Below are 22,612 nucleotides of genomic sequence, written 5' to 3' on the forward strand. Positions count from 1 at the left end.
TGACATAACTACAAAAGATGGAACCTTATGCCGAAAATAGACACAGGCTGATCCTGGAGAATACTCAGCTCGAAAAATTTGACGGTAAAGATCAGCACAAACTATCATACAATGAGGATTTAGGATTAAGGATTAGCGTTTTCAGCGTAAATTTCTATTAAATGTACACACTTTGATTGTTGAAAGATTTCTTAAGTGCGATATCAATGGATTTTTCGTACAGAAAGATACACTTCGACCTTCCCATTACTCCAATCTTAATGAATTTTAAGATTTTGCAACATTGCGTGCCATTACTCTCCATGTTTTTCATCCAATTGACATTTCGAAAACTAAAATATGCCCAAAGTGAATTTTTATATTTTTGGCACTGGCGCTGATGTCGCTAAATCTCGTAAACTTCACTTAAACGAATTTAGAAGATCAGCCTGATCCTCCAATCCAAATTATGGGCTGATCCGTGAGTGTATCGACATCAATCCTCATTTTTCGGACTGATCCCTAAGCCGATCCCTGTGTCTATTTTGGGCTTTACTTTATCTGAGTTCAAATCAATTCAGTTGAATTTATTTTATTTTGCTGAAACTCTATTCTTGAAACACTTCTCTCTTATTACCCATAGAATTGTTTAAAATCGGTAAATTAAATAAGTTTATTTCCGTAGTTTCGTATTTATGAGAGGTTCGGAGTTTCGAATCCCTCATCAAACCGACCTTAAAATTATTTGTATAACCTTAATTTTTCCACGCAACCCTGCCCTTCTTATTCAAAACATTTAATTATATGTATTTTGAGATGTCTAGATCTAAAAAAAAAAATCCGGCCAAAATCCCGAATTCTTAAAAGTGTCATAATTACTCCCACGATTACACGCCTCGTTTACTCGCGGGAATTTTCTGTGTGTTTGCGAAATTTATTCCACACATTATACTTCGTATAATTCCATCCTTTCAGGATTTTTGAGCATTCCTCCGGGATTGGATTTCGTAATTTTAGTCCTTTCGGTATTTTGGCGCTTGAAACTTAAGCTATTCGGGATTTTCACTTTATAGAATCTTGGCTTTTCGACATTTGGGATTTACGAAAACTTTGGTTTTTCCGAAATTTGGTTTTTCTAAATTTTGGATTTTCGGAATTTTAAATTTTCGGAATTTTGCCACTTCTGTATTTTGATTTTTTGGAATTTAGCCCATTTTTTCATTTTAATCCATTCAGAATTTCGACTTATGCGGTATTTTGTCTCTTAGGAGTTTCTGGTTTTTTTGGGATTTTGACGTTTTGCCCGGTTTTGATAGAACAAATTATGTCATAATAGTATAAAAAGATGACCATGAATTTGAGGATTTTAGTGGCTTTAAAGCTAAGAAAACTAAATGTTCTTCCAAACAGATATGGGTTTTAAAAATTCCTTTACAAAAAGAATTTACAAATTCTAATTGAAAAGGTATCATTTTTTTTTAAATAATATAAAATATGTGTAGAAAATCAAATGGCGTGTATTTTTAAGCAAACAAGCTCCTATTCACTTTGCAAATAGAATTTATAGCAATTTATTAAATTTTGTATTTACTTAAAAATACATGCTTTATTTAAAGTGGCAGAAAGAACGGTAACGTGTTTACTCTAGTCCAGAGCGTTACTCCAAATAGTAACTTTTCTCTTTTGCATTCACTGAGAAAAAAAGAGGGTGCGATTAACTTTTCTTCCTCGTAACCTTAACATTTTTTTGGTGTAAAAATATATCAACATTTTTTAATGTTAATTTTATACCTTTTTAAGGGCAAAGTTAACATGAAAAAGGGTAACTTTAACCCATAATATACCGTCGTTGCGGGTGACTTTGCACGTTTTTTCGCTATTTTTCAACTTTACCCTCTAAAAATGGACAGTTAAAGTGAAGGGAGGGGGGTGAATGGATAAAATTATTTGTATTCAGTTGTTAATGAATGGATTTTGTGCCACTAACATTAATTTTATAAAATTTTACTATGTTAAAAAAAATCAAGAAAAAAGGCTTGCACTTGGGATAAGGTGCGGGTGACTTTGCACTTTTTAATAAATTTTAAAAAATCAACAATTTCTGATAATAAACAACAATGAAGATCTTCACATCTAAGGGTAAGATGCACGAGATCTACAAGTTGACGTGGTCGCCATCTTGATTTGACGTTTCTGTCCGCCATTTTGAATAACTGTCAAACCCTAAAACTGGTCCGATTTGGTTGAAATTTTAGTATGTTCTAGCTGATGTCAAAACCTTTCTGAAACGTATTTATGTTCCAGTCTACGTCAGGTATTTACCTAGATACAGAGGCTCAAAGTTTAAAATTTTGTAATACTCATATTTTGGCGGTCTTTATTTTTTAATCTTCAATATTTGAAACCTAAACGAAATCATCAGTAACCGTTAAAAATAGTTGAGTCTTTAATTTTATATATTTATTTACTCTAACATAATTTTAAAAAAATAAACGAAAAGTGCATTTAATATATTTTTTTATTTTTCATCTTTGCGAAAACAGTTTTTAAGATTCTCAAATAATGCGCTGTTATAAACAAAAACATTACTTTTCTTTTTGTTTGTTTGTTAGATCTCATCGCCTAACGATAGCGCTGTCTTTTTTGTGATGGTTTTGATAAAAGAAGCTCCCTGTAGTTCTGTATTCATGAAAATGTCAGAATTTTGAACTTTGAGCTCCTATATCCAGATAACCACTTGACCTAGGTCGGATTTTATGTATGTTCTGAAAAGGCCTTGGCATCAGCTACAACATACTAAAATTTCAGCTCAATCAGATGAGACTTTTGTTTTGACAGTTATTCAAAATGGCGGACAGAAACGTCAAATCAAGATGGCGACCATACCATCTTGTAGATCTCGGTCATTTTATCTTAAGTTCCCACAAAATTGGATAATTTTTAGCCAAATACTTCAATAATAAAGCTTTGGAAAGACCATTATATGCAATTTTATAACATAAATCATGCGGTCTTATGAAGATAATAGGGAAAAAAAAATATTTTAATAAAAATAATCAACAAAATCGAAGTGGATTATTCTAGCCCGATAAATTTAGAATAGATTTGGGCAATTTGTTACTCTGAAATCGATTTTGGAATTGTACCTTCAGATAACTTTTTCACGGAGTCGGTTTTTGACAAAATACCTATATTTGCATTTCATTGACTGTTACTGAAACTACAAGTATCCTTTTGAGGATCATTGTACCTTACTTGGTACATAACATATCCCTATATACTTTGACATGGTAGACCGGATTGGCGAACACTATCAATAAGTGCTAGAATTTATGAAAGTCTTACGGACAGCAGAGTGCAAAGTCACCCCTCGAGTGCAAAGTCACCCGCAACGACGGTACCTTAATAGCATAATATTAACACCGATTTCGGATAAATAATTCAGGATAAAATTAACATTTCCGGAATGTTATTTTAACTTTTTCGGATTTCTCTCAGTCTTATGGTCAGGATTAATATCCATAAACTTTTTAAAGTTTTAAAGGAAATGACTAAATGATTTTGAATATCACTTGCTCTAATTGGCGATTATCTGTATATAAATACAATTGATATTGAACAAATATTTCAAAAATTCTCACAGTTTTTAACTTGATTAAATTTTTGAAGGGGCCGGGTCATCGAAAATCAGGAATCGATATCACTTACTATTTAGACTCTCAATTCTTTCTGAAACTTTGGTCTTTAACGAATCTTTAATGTTTATTCGACAAGAAACTTTTCATTCGAAATTCCCAGTACGATTAAACTAGTTGTGTTTTCTGATTAATTGGTAATCAGTGGGTTGCAAATGAGTCGTTTCAATGGGTTAGAAAAAGACAGTTGGTGGATGATTTCGAGAGAAAATTTGTAAAACAAAGTCAGAACGTGGGCGGATGTTGGGCGCTTGTAAAAGAATATCCCTCTTGGTTACCCATAAGAGATGTTGAAATAAATTCTTGCTAAAAGTGGAAAGTTGTTGCAGGTTTTCATTTTTGCTAAAAAAAAAATAATGTAATGTCTGTTGAAATTTATCCGTTTATTGTTATTTCTGCAACAATTTCCATATCTTTTTTTTCTTGTGTCTGTCTATCACGTATCCATGGAGGTGCTACTGATACTTACCTACATGATCCACGAGCACAAGATCATCTTACTTTTTTTTTGCTTCATGCGTGCGATGGTGCGCACGAAGTTGCGTGAAATGCTTCGTTAGCCAAAATTAGATGGTCAAAGTTTCTATGTATGCGAAGATGAGGAGTTTCTTTTGCGGATGCGAGTCCAGAGAATTGTATTTTGTTCGCGCGAGGATCGCTGATGATGGGGGGACCGCACGAGAGAGACACTGACTGACGATCTCAAAATAAATATATTTTAAATGGAACTTGTTTTTCGACCATCCAACAGTCACTGATCAGTTTGCCACTCGTTCGTGTCGCGAAGTCTCGTTCCAGATTATTCATTCATACAATTTTCATGATATAAAGTTCCTCTGTCAGAGATCTTCTGGCTCTGCTCCTGACAACAAGTACTTCAACAAACCCTCCAGGTGCTACACAAAATTAATCCCTGTGAAATTGTTCCCCAGTGATCGTGCCAAAGTGTCCAAATAAATTCGTCATTATCTTAATTTAAGTGAAAATTGAGTGATCTTGAAAATTTGGTAAACGAAGAAAATTTTTCTCAATGTTTAAGCTTAAGGTGGCTCTTTGATGTAACCCACGATCATTCAGACAATGAGCAAAAAAATGAGCTGTTACACAACATGTGGGAAATTTTCTTAAGATTTTCATTTGAGGATTTTAAATTTCTCCAATTGCTTTCTCTGACCTCTTGTAGACTAATTGGAATTTTTGTGATTCTTTGAGGAAATCCCCAAAACCATTTCTTTCCTCTATTAATTGCGAAAAACAATAAAAAAAAGTGATGCAGCGATTTAGATTATATTTTACGTGTTGTGGAAAAAAGGTTACAAGATCAGATTAAGATATTCAATCCGTCAAGATGTTTCACAATAAAATGCTAAGATCTGAAATTAGAAAGAGTTTCTAAAATGCTCAGTGTTTTTTTCCTAACAGATTTGTGCAAATAATAGTGGAGCATTTTGTTAGAACACAAAAAACAGATAATAGTGTGAAACATTTTGTAAACTTAGAATAAAAATATTTATAATTACAATTATATATTTCCTAAGTGCGAAAAATTCTCGATGAAAACAGCAATAAATAATTTTGCAGATTGTCTCAGAATTTTGTTAAAAAAACATATTAAAGTCAGATTTTATTACTTTAAAAAAATAAGACTCTAACGTAAATGAGAATAAGAAATCAATCCCCTAGAAACCAAAATTCAGCCAATACTTTTTATTTTATAATTATTACCCGATTTTAAAGGAAGATAAGGGCTATATAGATCATTCAAATATTAAAGATCATGAAATTACTGTAGCGTTTCATTAGATTTATTTACAGCCTTGCAAGTGTAAATTTTGTATAAATAAAAAATATTATCTATCCGTAAAACGAATAGGTAAATCGATCTACGAAAACGGTATTTAGCATATTTTAAAAAGACTATCGGTAACTTTTTTCAATTCACAAACATTTACGAACAATTTTACAAAATATTTTTTCTGTGCAATAATTTAGTTTATTTAATAATAATTTTAAATTAAATAAAAATAATTAGATGTACAGTGGCGACAAGATAAATAGCACACTTCAGCGATTTTTCCTATTTTGATGATTTATGATACAATATCAATTTTTATACCTTATCATGCTTTATTTTTTAGTAAATATAATGCCAATTATAAATAAAAATGATAATTATTTAATATTTATGTCTGAAAAAACATGCTGTTTTGTCATTTTATGAGTTTAGGTAAAATTCGTGCGAACAATTTAAATAGCACACCTTCATTTTCTTTCAAAATATTAACTGAAAATTACTTTTATTTTAACATTCATTATATTTCTGTATTTTTGATCATATGTAGGCATTAATGCCACAAATTTTCGTAAAATAATGTTATGAGAACTGAAAAATCATGTAAAAAATAAACCCTTTCGTGTAAATGTTACAGGCTTTACGTAGAAAAGTTTAGGATAACTAAGATTTTTTTTTATAAATCGTATTGTTCACGGAAGAGAACCAATAATTCAGTAATTTTTTAAAAATCAAACTTTAAAATCACGCAAAAAATTTGAAAATTTCGAGAAAGTATAACTACTTTTAGAAAATCTTCTGCCATTGTTCGTATAATAAAACTTAATTATTTTGCTACCGTACCGAAAATAATGGAACAAATTGAACAAAATTTGAAGAAGTGACTCATGTGAGCATTACTAAAAGTTAATAATGTAAAAATACCAGGTTTAGAAGTGTTTCCAGACATACAGAGTTAGTAATTAAACGAAACTTGTACCTGTTATGTGATTTTTGTTAAAGAGCGTGTTGCAGAAGGACCTGTAATTCTGGAATAATATCCTTTGAACAGATGTATTCGTGTTTAATATCATTGAATGTGGCATAACAAAATATTAAATGTCTTAAAAGTCAAAAATTTTGTCCTTGACATATAATTAAGAACGTGAAACTTACCGATGGTGATTTTATAGTATGGAGTTACATTTTGCGAATTGGCGTATGGTCTGTATATGGAATATCAGGCAATATAAAGTAATTTGTTTACAAGGATATCTTTGGACAAGACATGTCCTTCAACATCAAAAAGAATATGCTTTTGGTTTTTAAGTTTTAACGAAGCTAATGATCCCAAACACACTGCCAAGAGTTTTTAAAGTTAGTTCAATCAGAACAAAATTGACCTTCTGGAATGGCCGGGACGGTCTAAGAACCTCAATCCTGTTGAATTTAAAGAAAAAGATTGACCACAAGATAAATCTCTCGAATATGAATAATTTGGAATAGTTTTAAGTAGATATTCACACTACATGAAATGCAATCACATTACAATAGTGTCAAATCCTGATTTCCTTAATCATCCTTCGTTTTCAAGCGCTTCTTTTTTCCAAAAGTTACTTAACTGAATTCTGATTAATCCGAATTTAATTTTCAAATAGAATTTTTAAGATGTTTAATTGCAGTAGAAGCCGAAAACTATCACTTCTTATAGGGTGTGCTATTTATATTGCCCCCTTAATATGTGCCATTTCAAGATTTTTTTTTAATATACTAAATTTCTTGATAGAACTTTCAGGTTTTTTTCTTCATATTCAAAATGCAATTATATTCAAGTGAAATTATTATTATTTGTTTCATCATTTAAGAGCATATTTTTTCGAAAAATAAAGCATACATTACAGTGTCCGAAACTGTGCAATTTATCTTGTCGCCACTACTGTACATACCTATATTGTACAGCAGACCTGTGCTCATTAAAAGTCGTGCAATATCGGAAATTTTGTCCTTATTAGCAGGTCGTGTCCCTTCTTGTAATATGTACTTTTGCATTCCTTATTAACCAAAATAGCGTTGTACAAAAGGGTTTTTCTCAAACCTATCCTGAATTTTGGGACAGTTCAAAAGAATATGAGTATTCCAGCTCAAAATTACATCCTAATGTTTTTGTTGTAATATCGACAATTATTCACAATTAACCCAAATAACTGTATTCAACTACATTATTAAAAGGATTTTCTTGTTAAAATGACTTAACTCTAAGGAATTTAACAATTTTCACATTAAAAAATCTCTCATTTTCTCTACGTGAATTTTCGCGACATTTCGAAGAATGCCAACAGGCACCACCAAATTCACTTCGGCTTTTCTTTTAGCTCAGGCCTGTGTACAGCAACGTATTTTTTTTTTACAAAATGATCTACTATTTTGAGGACGTGCCTGTGTAAGAAGTGGAGGAAATGTTTTGTGGAAAACGTATACATAATCCTAGCCAGACAAAATAAATATGAATATACGAAAAGGCAGGAGAAAAAAAAATCTTAGCAATTAACTTTCGTCCACGAAAGTGGGATTTTTATTATAATTGTTTGACATATTTTTTCTTATTTATGACCAGCATTTGCTAAAGAATGCACATAAAATGCGATTTCTGGGTGGAAGAGCAAAAAAGATTAATTTAAAGATCGATTTACGAATACAAAAATGCTGATCAATTGATAAAAATGTGCAATGTAGTTGAATGAGGAAAAATGTTGATTGAGTCCAAAGGCTTCTGGTTGGTCTGACGTAAATTTTTCTTAGTCTGGAATCGACCTTCGATCCAGCTTCGATAGCTTGATCGATTTTTAATGAGAATAATTAAAACGCAATTCTTTCTTTTCTGTTGGGGGGGAGAGAAAGAGAATTTTTCAGTGAATGATTGAGCCCACCAAGAAAAGTATGACAGTCTTAATACCAATTAACCCGATGCATGATCGATTTTTTACGCTCGTCACTGAGCATGATAAACATGTGAAAATTGGTATTATTTTTTTCGGGTTTAGGGCGTGTTGAGAAAGAAATTACATGTTTTTGAGTTTGTTAGCCTTTCGTGGAGTCATCTTTAAAAAAAAATTATGCGCTTTTTAGGAGCATTTTTCCATAAAAGCCCTACAATTTTCAGCGCATGTTCTCCATTCTCCTTCATATGCATTTTAATAAATCGATCCATTGCTCTATAAGTGCTTCATTTTGAAATTACCCGTGAGAAATTGCTCCTTTTACCATAACTTTTATCACCATTCGTTCCGCCAATTGTGCATCGCGTGTCAATTGTATAGAGTAGATTGTAAAAATAATCATAGTTTATTGCAGAAGAATAAATAAGAGCTTAAAATGATGATTGGAGTTACAGCAAGAGGCGTAGAATTGAGACATTCAGAGATACCATAATAGCTAACAAATGGATTTGATAAAATTCCCCGCATTATCGTTTTCGCCAGCAATGCAAAGTCATTTCAATCCACTCTCCCACTCATGAAATTGATTCACTATTGACTTTACCACATTCTTTCAAGTAAAAATTTTTCAATTAATTTTTTTTTGCATCTTGCTTGATCTTCAGCCGCTTCGAAGCATCTTCAAGGTCCCCTCGATGGTTCATTGTATGCCACAATACTCAAAAGCCCAAAATCACCTCAGCACAGTCCACCACAATTGAGTCTTCCATCAACACCAGCTAAGCCAATTCGCACGAGTTCTCAGCAAAATCTCATTTCACCTCCACCAGAATTTAGTTCACCAAAAATCATCGTTTCCGCCCACAATTCATCCAGTTCGACTGTGAGGAACAGCACTCCTGTTCCCAGGAAGGATCCCGTACAGACCATTCCCAGGGCGTACAGTCAACCTCCGGTCAGAAAACCAGGCACACCACAGCCTCCAGAGAGGCACTCTTCCACTCACGTAGTGCACAATTATCCGCCAAATCAAACACAGATCCGGGTAATTGAGGAGTACAGGTATAAGACACAGGACAACACTGCCAACGGAAACGTTCCCAGTTCCAGTAGAACTCAGACCACTGAACACGATGGGAGAGAGTCCGTTCGCAGTCCTCTGACTCTGTCTATGGACTCTGGCATCTCTAGCAGTGGAATTGTTAATAGTAAGTGAAATTATCTTTATGAATTGGTAATTCAGAGCTTTTATGAAATTTTTGAAAGTTCACAAATTAGGAATAAAGAATTTTATTACTGCTCGAACTCTACGGAGAGAGCAGTATAATTCCTCGATTTACCCCCCCCCCCCGCCCAAATTTCCACCTTCCACCCCCCGGAGACCACTTTTCTCCACAAATCTTCACGTTTCAGACGATTTCTGAGAAATGTCGTCACACTGTTTGTCCGTCTGTCCATCTGTCCTTCCGGCTATCATCATCTCTAGAGGCCAAACGGTTTGAGATAGAGACTTGGGATCTTCGGGGGACCCCCCCCCAAAAGTCGACCTAAGGATCGTTAACATGCCCCTCATTTTCCCCCCACACCTCCCCTCCTCCTCCAAAACTATGTTTTTTTGGGATTGCTCGAAAACGCGTCTTGCGATTTTTTTCATCTTTAGATATTTTTTAGAGATTATCAGGAGAAGATTTCGTCCATATTCGAAAATACCGTTGAATCATTCCTAATAACGGTTTTTCAAGGTCATAGGTTAAAAAGACACTAGAGTGCGCATTTATCAAGCAAATGGGGTCATGTTTGGGGTCGTTGGAAAGGTCTTGGAATTTCCGACAAAACTAAACCGGTTCCAATCGATTTTGAATCGGTAATGAACCGGTTTATAACCGATAAAAAATTTTTATCTGAAAATTAAACCTATTATGTTTAAAATTATTTTGGGGGATCTTTTGAGAGATTTATGAATCGGTTGAGAACCGTTAAACAGTAAATTATCCAAATGTAATTTTAGAGAAATAGCATCTAAGTTACGAGTTCGAGCATTTCGCAAAGCCTGGGACGCTTTGCCACCCCTTTTTTTTAATTCAATTTTCATTTTATATTGTCTGGAATTCCAAGACCTTTCGAACAAACCCTAATTTATCCAAATCGATTAAGATATGCTTTCTAGAATCTTTGTAACTTTTGATTTCGAAAAAATATTATTTGGTTTTTAAGGGGCATTTTCGTGTATAGGCATAATGTTCACCTAAACAAGCTTCAATAAAATTCAAAATAAAACAAAAACGCAGAACTCCTTTTCGATTTATTCCTTTTTTGATTGTGTGATCTTCAGTGAAATCATCTTTGCTTTAAATCAGTTTAATAAAAATATCAAACTCTAAATAATATTAAGTGACTCAAAAATCAGAAATCACACAATTGAAAGCATATTTACCGTAATGAGTGCAAATCGAAAAAAAGAGTTGAGGATTTGTGTTACCAAGATTATGATCATTTTTTTACTGACCTAAATTGATTTTTTACTGACAATTTTGTATAATTTATTGATCATTTTGATGTTTTACTGATCAATCTGGTAATTCACTAACCAACAATATTTTACCTATATTTAAATTAATTGAAAAATTGTATAAATGTCTCACTCGGCTCACTTTATAGAAAATTTTGGCTGGAACGGATTTTGCAATAAATTCATAGAAGTGGTCAGTTAATATCAATTTTCTAATGTTTCTTCAGAATTGTGTTTTCAGTACATGAAAATAGTGAAATATTGTTGGCAAAGGTAAAATTAAAGAGTTAATAAACCATTTTAATAATATTTCAGATGCGGTTTATTTAAAGTGATTTCTAATCAATATAACGCTTTTCACTGATCAAAAGAGAAAATTTCTTTTTTAAAACAAAAGAAATTTTTTAAGAAACTAAAAGACAAAAATATTAATCAAAAAATAAACTAATAAAATTGCAACAGAAAATAATACAATGGATTCCTTTTTCGTTTCAAAAAGACAAAACATTTTAAAAGAAAATTTTAAGTGACCATGAATATAAAATGAATTACTAAAATATCAATTCCTAAATTTAACCGCTTACCACTAGAATCATTAAAATCCACTATAGACGATCTTTTATTTCGGTGCCGGCAAAAATCCCGAAATTCAAAATCCCGAGGAGACAAAGTACTGAATGGGTCGAAATCTCGAAAAGCCAAAATTCCGAAAGCCTAAATTCTGAAAAGCAAAATCCTGAAAGTCAAAATCCCGAAAAGGGCCAAAACTCCAATGATCAAAATCTCCAATGCAATGGTCAAAATTCGGAAAGAGATGAATATATACGGAGGAGAATGTGTAAAATAATTTTCCAAGACACAGAAAATTTCGTTTTGTCGGGCAAATTGCGTAAAATAAAAGTAGATCGAATGTAATCGTGGAAGTAGCTATGACACTTTTAAGAATTCGGTATTTTGGCGTTCGGGATTTTGGTTTTCGGATTTTGGCTTTTTCAAGATTTTTGCTGTTGGGGTTTTTGGCTTTCGGTATTTTAACAGGGGCCCTTTTATTTCAATTCTGTATACATCAGTATAATAGATTAGTAAATATATTATAATCTCGTTTATCCGTGAAACAGAAATGTCATTTTCATTGCAATTCTTACGCAAATTCTCGATTACCGTATTATGCCCTAATGATGGAATTATAGTTTAACCATTATTTCTAATATAATTACACTAAGCCGTCTCTCAGCTAATCTTCAAGTCTGTCAAGGCCCTTTCCTTATCTCATATTCGGTGGCACTAGGTGAAAATAATATAAGAAAATTGAAAAAATAAAACAAAAATTTGATAAACCGTGAGCAAAAAACTGTAAGAAAAATTAATCGTACAGTTTCTTTTTGCTTACCATTTATCGAATTTTCGTTTTATTTCTTCAATTTTCTTATATCTCTTTCACCTAGTCCTACCGAGTATGAGATACGGTAGTACGGGTAATACGGTAATGGAAAATTTGCGTAAGAATTGCAATGAAAATGCGTAAATTAACGAAATACGGTGAGACTACGGCGAACATTTTATTGTCAATATGATTCTGCGCTTAATTGATATACATCGAAGCTCTTAAAATCAAACGACTTTTGTTGAAGTGAGAATTCGTGTCCTGACCAAATCGACATTTTCCTTGAATGTGCATATGTCCGAAAAGAAAAAGCCAGTGAGAAAGAACTATAGTACTTTAGAGCACATTTGCTTTCACAAAAATCTCCAAAATATAAACAATATGATAATAACATTTTCAATTAACATCCCTGGATTATTTTATGTCACCCGGACGAAAGAGTAACTAGATAAGAGAGAACCTACTATATTAAAGTCAAGTTAAAAGTTATTTACAAGTAATGACTTAATCAAAGAGATGAATAGTGAATTTCTTTGAATATCTAATAAAATAAAATCTATCTTGATGAGTCTCATAAGATTATTAAAAATTATCTCTAATTAAGCAAGATATGATCCAAAACATCTTTAAAACGTGTATTCCAACAGTTTTCCAGTAATGAAAGTCACCAATCATAAAGTAAAATTTTAATGAATCGAAGAAATCAAAGAAATGGTTTTATAATGAAGACAGTAATTCGTAAAATATCTAAAAGAGTGTTTAGCTTTTTTTTAGTTTATCTAAAAAATGTGGAAAGTTATAGTTTTTCTTGATTTTAATTATCTTCACGAGTTTATAGGTTTAATATGCACAGTCTCGGTTATGATAATGCAAAGTGGTTCTGTTTTACATAAAACCAGTTTTAATTTTTGTATTTTTTTAAGAAAATATTATTAGGTTGCGGCTTTGTTTATTATCTGTATATACCCTAAAGGCAAATTAGAATTTTTTGCATGAAACTACCCAAACTTCCCCTATTACTAAATTTTTGTAAGTTTATTAGAAGTTATGAATAACAGGTTCTTTTAGCAAAAATCCCTAAAAGAAATGACCAATTAAATTTGAGAATTATGGGATAGCTCTTTTGCATATTTATTGGGAGATTCTTAATTGGAAACAATAAAATATGAATGAAACCGACGAAACCACTAAAAGTTCATTGGAATTAAAAGTGACTAATAAAGAATTGAAAAAAAAAATCACAAAAGCTCTAGAAGTGAATCTGTTATCACCCCAAAAACCAAATGGTATGGTAATGTACTTTGTCTTTTTCTTGAAGGACGTGTTCAAGGATCAAGTGTGTCACCATCGAGTTTTCCCAGTCAAGCCAGCCCTCAAGGTGAATAAAAAGCCCTCTCTCACTCTCCTTCTCACTATAAACTTGGCACAAGAGACTTTCAATTAAAGCTTTTGCCACTGGTAAACACAGTTTTTAATTCTTTTTCATTTCTTTTTTTCTGTTTCTTGTGTGTTCTTTTACGTGTGAATAACCATGGTGTTAGACCGCCATCGTGAGCTGGATGATATCTTATCTGATATGTTGATGACTGTTCAAGATATTCCGGATATCAGTGCAAATAACAGTGTTAGTCAGCAGGGACGTGTTAAGAGGTCCACACAGGTGCCCTACAGCACCGCCACGGTTAAGAGGTCCCCATCCGCAAATCGGCCCAGCGACATTGTCACAAAGGCACCCAGTGGCGTCGATCAGTACGATACTGCCAGCACAGCCACAACTCTAACGCCTCCGCCCAGCGAGAGTGGCCGAGAGACTCCCATAATCGGTGGCACCGACAAACGAAGTGTCGATCTCGAGACGCGAAGCGATAGCGCACTCGTCATGAATTTGCAAAGTCAGTCGTTCGCGTATCCGCAGCCACAGCACACGGTTGAGCTGATATCCGTGACTTCGGATGAGGATAGTGAGAACATACCCTATCACGCGCGCGAAGATTCCCGCCCTTTTACTTACGGTAACGTTCAAGGGCCCCAACAGCCACCAGCCTCAGTCATGCTGAAGATGCAATCGGGACTGTCCAGTCCGTCGCTGGTGCGAAAACAACTCAATCAGCAGGGTCACAGAAAAACCCCCATTCGCAATGACTTCGAGGAGATGCTAAGGGAGCGTCGGGAGAAGGTCAGTGGGGAGAAGTACTCCATCAGCGATCGTACTCCCAATGGAAGTAGCACCTTGAGATCCTACCATACCACCTCAACGGGTCCTGGGAGTTACACTACAGAACAGAGGTGGTACAGCAATGGATACCATCATGAACCCCTTAAGAGGTCCAATACAATGGACGGGGGATTCGGCAGAAGTACCAGCAGTGAAGGGTAAGTACCAAATTAGTTCATTTTGTCCCTGTTTTTCTCTACAAGGAAATTATCTGTGATCTTGGACATATCTCCCACGATCGCGACATTTCACCTACGCTAAATCATTCGCGAGGGGCTAGCTACTTAGATACAAATTCAACTACAATTTAAACAATATTAAAAATAAAACATTGTGAATTAAAAAACAATAAAAATATGTGAAAGTGATATAAAATTGAAACAAAACTTTTTGTTTAAAAAGAAATTGCAAAATCGTTGTTAAAATGCTATAAATCATGATGAAGTGCAAAAACTCTATAAATTGGAAAAATACTTTTGTATCTAAGATGATCTTCAATCAAATTGTTTAAACATTAAAAAAAATCAATAAAAACTAAAAAAAAAACACTTTAGAAGTTAAAATATTGTTTGGGACAAAATTTAAACTTTCGGCCACAACCGAATAATGGAATAAACCAATTTATCATTCGGGTAACTCTTTTAAAACTTGATAAAAATCTTAATTAAATAATCTTAATAATAAAATTGCATAATTACACTGACTGAGTGAGAGAAATCCGAAAAAGTCAAAATAACATTCCGGAAATGTTTATTTTACCCTGCAGTATTGATCCGAAATCGGTGTAAATATTATCCTTTTTAGGTGTATTAGGGGTTAAAGTTACCCTTTTTCATGTTAATTTTACCCTTGAAAAGGTGTAAAATTAACATTAAAAAATGTTGATATATTTTTACACCTAAAAAATGTAAAATGTATGAAAAAAAAAGTTAATCGCAGCCCTGTTTTTTTCTCAGTGTAGTAAATTATTTTTTGGATATCAAAGAATGAACTTCTAAATTAATTTATTTTTGTTTTGTTTATTCATATTTCTAAAGACAATAAATAACAGAAAATATATTCTCTCTTACAAAATCGTTGAGTGATCTTCCTAAAATTTGCTGGAAGATTCATCAATAAATTTTACTTATAAAACGTATTTGACTTCAGAAAAAAGATCATTTTTACAGATCAGTAAAATTTCATGAAATCAAAATTCGCGTCCATTTCTTTCTCAAAAGGTTAACATCCGTGTCTCTCATTCTTTCGGACTCAAAATTGGGCTAAACTAAATTTAATTTGGTGTGATATTCAAAAGAAGAAGAAGAGTGCAAAAGAGTAGGATAGATATATGAAAGCCTTCACTGAGAAAAATCCGAAAAAGTTAAAACAACATTCCGAAAATGTCAATTTTACCCTGCATTATTGATCCGAAATCGCTGTAAATATTATGCTTTTAGGTGTATTGTGGGTTAAAGTTAGCCTTTTTAACTTCAATTTTACACTTAAAAATATGTAAAATTAACATTAAAAAATGTTATTATATTTTTATACCTAAAAATGTTAAAGTTACGCGGAAAAAAAGTTAATCGGACCCTCTTTTTTTCTCAGTATTTGAAAAAGAAAGGGAAGTGAATTTTGGCTTTATGAAATTTTCCTGATCCTGAAAGGTGTGGCGGAATCTTTTTTGACTTTTTGGTAACCAAATTTAATATTGAATGTCTTTGCCACACCTTTTAGATCAGTAAAATTTCATAAAATCAAAATTCACATCCCTTTCTTTCTCAAAAGTTCTACATATGTCTGTCCTACTCTTTCGCACTCTTCTTCTTCTTTTGAACATCACATAAAAATAAAATTAGTTCACTGCAATTTTGAGACCGAATGAGTTGGACAGACTTATGCAAATCTTTTAAGAAAAAAAGAGAAGCGAATTTTTACTTTATGAATTTTTTCCTTATCTTAAAGGTGTGCCAGAGCCATAAACGACTAGGGTAGAGTCAGCCCTTTTGGCCATGTAAGCACTTTTGGCCACCTAAAGTAAAATAACATTGTAAGGCAATTATGAGTTTATTTAGAACAGGAAAATGGGTCTTATTTCGTGACCTCTAATCTAACGAATCAGAAAACCATATTTGATTTTGTATCTACTTGATTAATTCTATGTTATTGAAAGAAATTCTCGCCAAGGTAAACAATCACTAAAAAACATGGGATTCTTAAGAAACTTGTTAATGTTAAGAGAAATTGTTTTGCATTATTTCATATTTTTGATGAAAATATTTGACGTTATTGAATGAAAGTCCATTTCTTAATAAACTAAATTTTATTGTGATATCATCCTTAATAAGATTTTCTAACAAATTAAATGAAAATCGGATGTGGCTAAAAGAGCTTACTTTTTTCGGCTGTGTAAGTACTTTTGGCCATTCATTTTCCCATACATTTTACACGAGACGCACCTCGCGGATTTCAGTAAAACCAATAGTGACTTTTGACTGATTTTTACATCAAATAGAAAATGTGCAAAAAGTCGTTTAAAGTACTCTAATAATGACATAAAATTGGTGTTAAATAAGAATAGGACTTGTGCTGTGTATTTGTGAAAGTTTTCGAGAGCTGTTTCTTCTGATATTTTATTAAAATTCTATTGGAAACAAGTGGCCAAAAGTGCTTACACACAATAGCCAAAAGTGCTTACAAAGTGGCCAAAAGTACTGAAATATGCATTCATTCATTCATTTTCAACCGCTTATCCCTATTGGGGTCGCGGGCCCATGACATCCAATCTAGCAGCCCACGCCTGTCGGTCCTCCGCCACTTCAGGAAGATGTTCGAGTTCGATCCCGAGGCGTTCCAAGGCAAGATTCTGAATTTGATTCAGCCACCTTGTCCTAGGTCTGCCTCGAGGCCGAGGTCTCCTCACAATGGCTTGCATAGCTTTTCTGGGGAATCTTTCTTCATTCATGCGTTGAACATGTCCATACCATCGAAGTTGTGATCTCTCAACCCGAAGAAGCAGCTCCTCGACTGCTATAATATAATATAATATAATATAATATAATATAATATAATATAATATAATATGCATAATTGTATAAAATGTATTTTTCACTAAAATATCCAAAAAAAATTGAAAATTCTCTTGGATTATTAGAAAGAAACGGCTTTAAGGTATCTTTGTACAAAATTTCATTTTATTTAAATAAAGATTATAAAAATTACAAGCACATGAAACCTTAAAAAGGTCAAAAGTACTTACTCCACCCTAAATTTAATTTTTTTACTGCTAATTTGTACACTGCCTGTATTAAATATGCAAAAATAATAGTAGTGATCGATTTTCGTTTAAATCCAAATACCGAGGTCGTAATGATATATTGCGCAAAAGTTATATATATTAGGATATGCAGTTAATAAAATTATCTATCAAAACCAAAAGAAAGAATGGTTTAAGCTCGTTAAAAAATACGCGATTTTCTATGTTTTCTAACATATTTGAGAATACAGCGCCAGTGGTGTCGATTTTACGAACTTATTAAGTTTGGAAGATTGTTGATCATTTAATCTGATCTGAAGAATTAAATCAGTTCAGTATATTCGAAATCGAAATTATGATCAACTAAATACAAAGAATGTTGAAAATGGTTTTGCCTAGATTAGAGGTGCAAAAGGAATTTGAAACCTAGGAAAAGGCTTTCAGGCTTCGCAAATTTCATATTTTTCCCGTATTGCTTTTATAATTTAGAGACATATCTAATGCATATTTTAATAGCTGATCTGAAGTTACACATTTCCTTAAAAAACTAGCTCAGATTTATTAAAGAAATATGGGAAAAATATGAAGTGTTCGAAGCCAGGTTGTGCGCCGAACTTGAAAAGTGTTCCCCTAAGTGATAAACATTTTTATAAATAAATTAAAAATAAAATAAAAAATACGTAAAATTTTTGCATATTGTAATACTTAAAAGTGTCTTTTAAAAATTACCAGAAATTCAATGCATTGAGCAATGCTGAGTAACTACTAGCCCCTCAGTGTATAGAGTAAGACCCTGATGAATGCCAAATTGTGCGTGAAACTCGCATGGGCGTCAACAATGGCGCTTGTGGGAATTCCTCCTGAGATTTTCCACTTAAGATCTCCGCGAATTTTCCTACATTTTGCCATTGAGATACAATAGAAAGCATTTAATATTTATGTGAATTTGACAGTGAATAATTGATAAGCACAACATCATCCCCAGACAGTCCATCCCACTTTACTGTCCCCATAGACCCATGTCTTGAGTCTTCAAAGTCTCCCATGGCTAATTTTCTGCCACCCAGTCCGTAGACATGCCAAGTTTTCATGGTGATGTCTCTCTTGGCTCTCATACCTTTTGCAGAGGAAAAAGTGTGGATTTATAGCATAAATTAGATACATATGTGATACACAAAATAACTCTCAAGATAAAAATAGTGATACAGAAAATTGATGCTGTGCAGAGTGTTGAAAGAGAAAAAAAAAATCACGTTCGATTGCCAATTTTTGTCTGAAATGGAAGAAAAATTGTCAAGTGACTTTAAGACACTTAAAGGCACTTTTCCTAAGTTTCTCACAAAACAAGGTGACTTTCTACTAGTTATTTTGTTACTTGTTTTTTTCTGTTTCTCTTGCACATTGCACAATTTTACTCCCATCCATCATGCTTCACAATTTGAAAATGCTATTCTGAATTATTAAGTATTCGCAATTAAGGTATTTCCTTATTGAGAGTTTCTTGGAAAGATTCAAATTTTTAAATCATCTGTCAAAATGGTAAATAAAAGTGACACTAATGGCGGTTTAAATTTAAAATTTTTAAAAGAAATTTCTTAATCAAAATACTGTTTATAGTTCTAATCGTTTAGTAACTCATTCAAAACGCCTTAGGCACCAGATAATTCTCAAAAATTATAATTAAAATCAGGGGCCTCTCGACATTTCATTTTTCCAAAGGTTTTGCATAGAAGCAGTGAAGACTATTGGCAAGTTATTTCCTAAAGAGAATTGACTTATCTGTCTAATATATTTCGAAATCATGAATTAAAAGCTATCTAAAAATACATATTTCATTAAGTACGCCGAAATAATACAAAAACTACGAGCAAAATTGCTTAAGTCGCGGTGCAATATCTGCAAGATTTTTACAAGGAAAAGTGAAAAATAGCTTCACTTTTTATTAGGCTTGATGGGCCCCTGATTAAAATGATGATTTACATCCACTTAAGTAACTTAGAAAATTCTCTGTGTACGGATACGAATTATATTGCGTGTGCATTATCTCTTCGTACACTGCATGAAGATCAATCTCTTGGGACCATCCGCAAGTTCCATGAGAACTCGCAATGGTTCTATGGTGCGGAATTCATCTGGGAAGACCACAGAATGATGCCACAATTGATGACTGACTCGATTGTGTGGCATTTATTGGAATGATTTTCCATCTGTGGAGCAAAAATTACTTTTCTGGGTTATAAAATACACGGGTACAATCGCTCACGAAGCCAATATTCCAACTCATAAGACATTCTATGTGCGCGTATGCGTCGCGTTTTCACTATACAAGAGAAGCTGAGAAAGGAGGCAAAAAAAAGAGTGATTTTGAAAAAAAGAAACCCAAAGAGATTGAGGCGCCGACGAGATAGAAACATATGTGTAGAAAATAATTAATTACCGTGATTGCAAGGCAGGTGGATAATTGCTTTTTAATCAGACACTTTGGTGACGCTGTAACTCATCGAATGATGTGACGTTTTCGGGGAAATATCATGGCGTAGGTGGTGCAATTCACCTGAGGAAATTCCTCATTAGTGACTATTATGTGACCCAGGTAACGGTGTCATGACGTGAATTACGATCTCACTATCTCACCGTCCAATTTGTTCGATTGTATTGGGATTTTTTTTTCTATTTTTCTGTGATAGGGTGGCTTAAGCACTCGTAGCCACTATCCAAACTCCTATGAGTCACTTTTTATTTATACCCCTGAAGTATGCTCTACGGAATTTTTACAATCTTAAAATTACTTCGTGTGCAGGGGTAACATAAGTGACGCAAACCCCACGTTACAAGAACGTCAGCGTACCTTTTTAAATTTCAAAAGCTTACTGAATGCAATTCGGACACTTTATGTATCCAGAACAGTGGTATCCCATTGGCAATAAGTGGTTTCCTTTATTGGCCAATAGTGGTTACTGCACTCTAAAAGCTTTCGTTGATTTTTGGAGCCCTCCGGGAAGGTTTTTCTCCCCACTTTCTTTTACCTTGCTAGTTTTTTTTCCGGAATACTCCGCGTGAGAAAAGATGGTATTTGATTGAATGATGGTGTCTGACTAATAATCCTCAATTGATCTTTCCATCTCTCTGGGCGCCTGTCCACGAGTCACTTTGACGAATGAAGATATCAAACGTGTTTCAGAGGAAATCCAAAGCCTATAATGCAAGAAATTCCTCTCACAGAAGCCATCTCTAAAAACGTTACCCAGACATCAAATGAAAAAAGCCAACAAGTAGCGCCTTTTATTTAAATTTATTCAATGTCTCTCCCCACAAAAGTCAAATGATGAGTTTGTATACTGGAGATACTTGCCATATAAATAATCGGTGATCTTCAATCCTAACGTAGACATCTAATGATGCTGCATTTTAAATTGCAATTGAAACAAACCCAACGATGATACGAGAAAATTCTGCGACAGATCACGAAAACATCACAAATAGCATATCATCACCAATAGACACGGCAATAATTAATGTTTATCACGCACTAAATAAGGAGGAAATTATCGATATGTGTAGGCAATTAAAATAGTTACTCAATACTTGTGTAATTCTTTTCCTTCATGTCATGGGAATCATTTGTTGGACAACAAGAGAGATCTCATTTGCATATTTGCCACTCAATGAAAATCATTCATGGATACTGAGAATGTATCGATTGTGTTGGCTTGAAAAAAAGAAACTAATATAGGCAATATATTGCTACATTTTTATAAGGAAAAAGACACATTCACATATTTGCAAGACACCCACTCTAAAACCAATATTTTCGAGGTGGATTTCCTCTATGAAAAACAATAAAATCGAGAGAAATATCCAGCAAATTGACACCCCCACAGTGTCGTCAAATTTAGCGATTTCATCGCAATTCTCTTCTTTAACTGGATAATCGGAGCTTCCATTCAACACTGCGATAAGTTAACATGCCCTCAAGCTGTTTTTTTTCTCGCACAAGAAACACTGGTAATTTGTTATTGAAATTACTGTACGATCGTCAGCGACAAAAATTGATTGCCACTGGACTTTGGTCTTAATGTTCCAATAAATTCAAAATAATGTTTTAATCAGGAAGCCACAAATGCGATTAAGAAGGAATGGAATGCAAAGAAAACACATCATTCCTAATATGGATAACTAAAGCAGCAAAAGTCGTTATAAATAATTTCTGAAATATTTTAGGTGTCCGATTTTAAATTTATGCGACATTTTTTTTTATCATGGAGGTAAATGGTAGCTTAAAGCAAAAACAAGGGACTTGTTTAAGTTGCTTCATCATGTTAAGATTTTAGCTGATATTGTAGAATGTAGGTCTTCCACTTACCCCATTTTTTAATAAAGAATCGTTTGCATCGGCTTTTATCGTATCTGCAATTTCTAGACTTTCTGGATATCGCATTGGGGAATTGGGGCGGGACACCTTGAAATCAGGGTAGCTTTAAATAGGGCTTTTTCCCATTTTTCAATGGAACTGAATTTTCCATGAAATAATTTAGTTCCATAAACCAATTGTGAAACTTAATTACATCAATGATGGATTTCAATCCCTTTAAAAAATAGTAAAAAAGAGGTCAATTTCAAAGGTAGGTTACCCCATTTTAAAAGTGCCCCACTTTGCCCTATTGAAATTTTGCAAAATTAACTTACGGGATAGGGAAGTGGACAAAGACCACTATTTTACCTTTTAGCATTTTTTGTTTATTTCAATTCGTTGAAATAATTTTGATTTAGAAATGCTCAAATAATTACCCTACGTCAAATAAGCATTGTTTTGGCCGCTAGAGGTCTCTATTTTTCACAGAATACACCAATAGTGAAATTTGATTTGAACAACACGATAGGACCA

General features: G+C 33.3%; 1 protein-coding gene across 27 annotated transcripts in view; it reads left to right on the top strand.

Moving 5' to 3' along the window:
- The window catches only part of LOC129805674 (tensin-2), a 253,929-nt gene that overhangs the window by 205,656 nt on the left and 25,661 nt on the right, over positions 1 to 22,612 (top strand). For 25 of the 27 annotated variants that reach the window (XM_055853723.1, XM_055853735.1, XM_055853738.1 and 22 more), the window contains 3 exons: positions 9,047 to 9,589; positions 13,593 to 13,652; positions 13,816 to 14,647. In XM_055853723.1, the coding sequence (XP_055709698.1) occupies positions 9,047 to 9,589; positions 13,593 to 13,652; positions 13,816 to 14,647 (1,435 nt within the window). The remainder of the gene's footprint in view (positions 1 to 9,046; positions 9,590 to 13,592; positions 13,653 to 13,815; positions 14,648 to 22,612) is intronic. The other 2 variants (XM_055853730.1, XM_055853749.1) reach the window with 1 other exon arrangement.

The sequence above is a fragment of the Phlebotomus papatasi genome, chromosome 3 (genome assembly GCF_024763615.1).
Source record: "Phlebotomus papatasi isolate M1 chromosome 3, Ppap_2.1, whole genome shotgun sequence".
Taxonomy (NCBI): Eukaryota; Metazoa; Arthropoda; class Insecta; order Diptera; family Psychodidae; genus Phlebotomus; species Phlebotomus papatasi.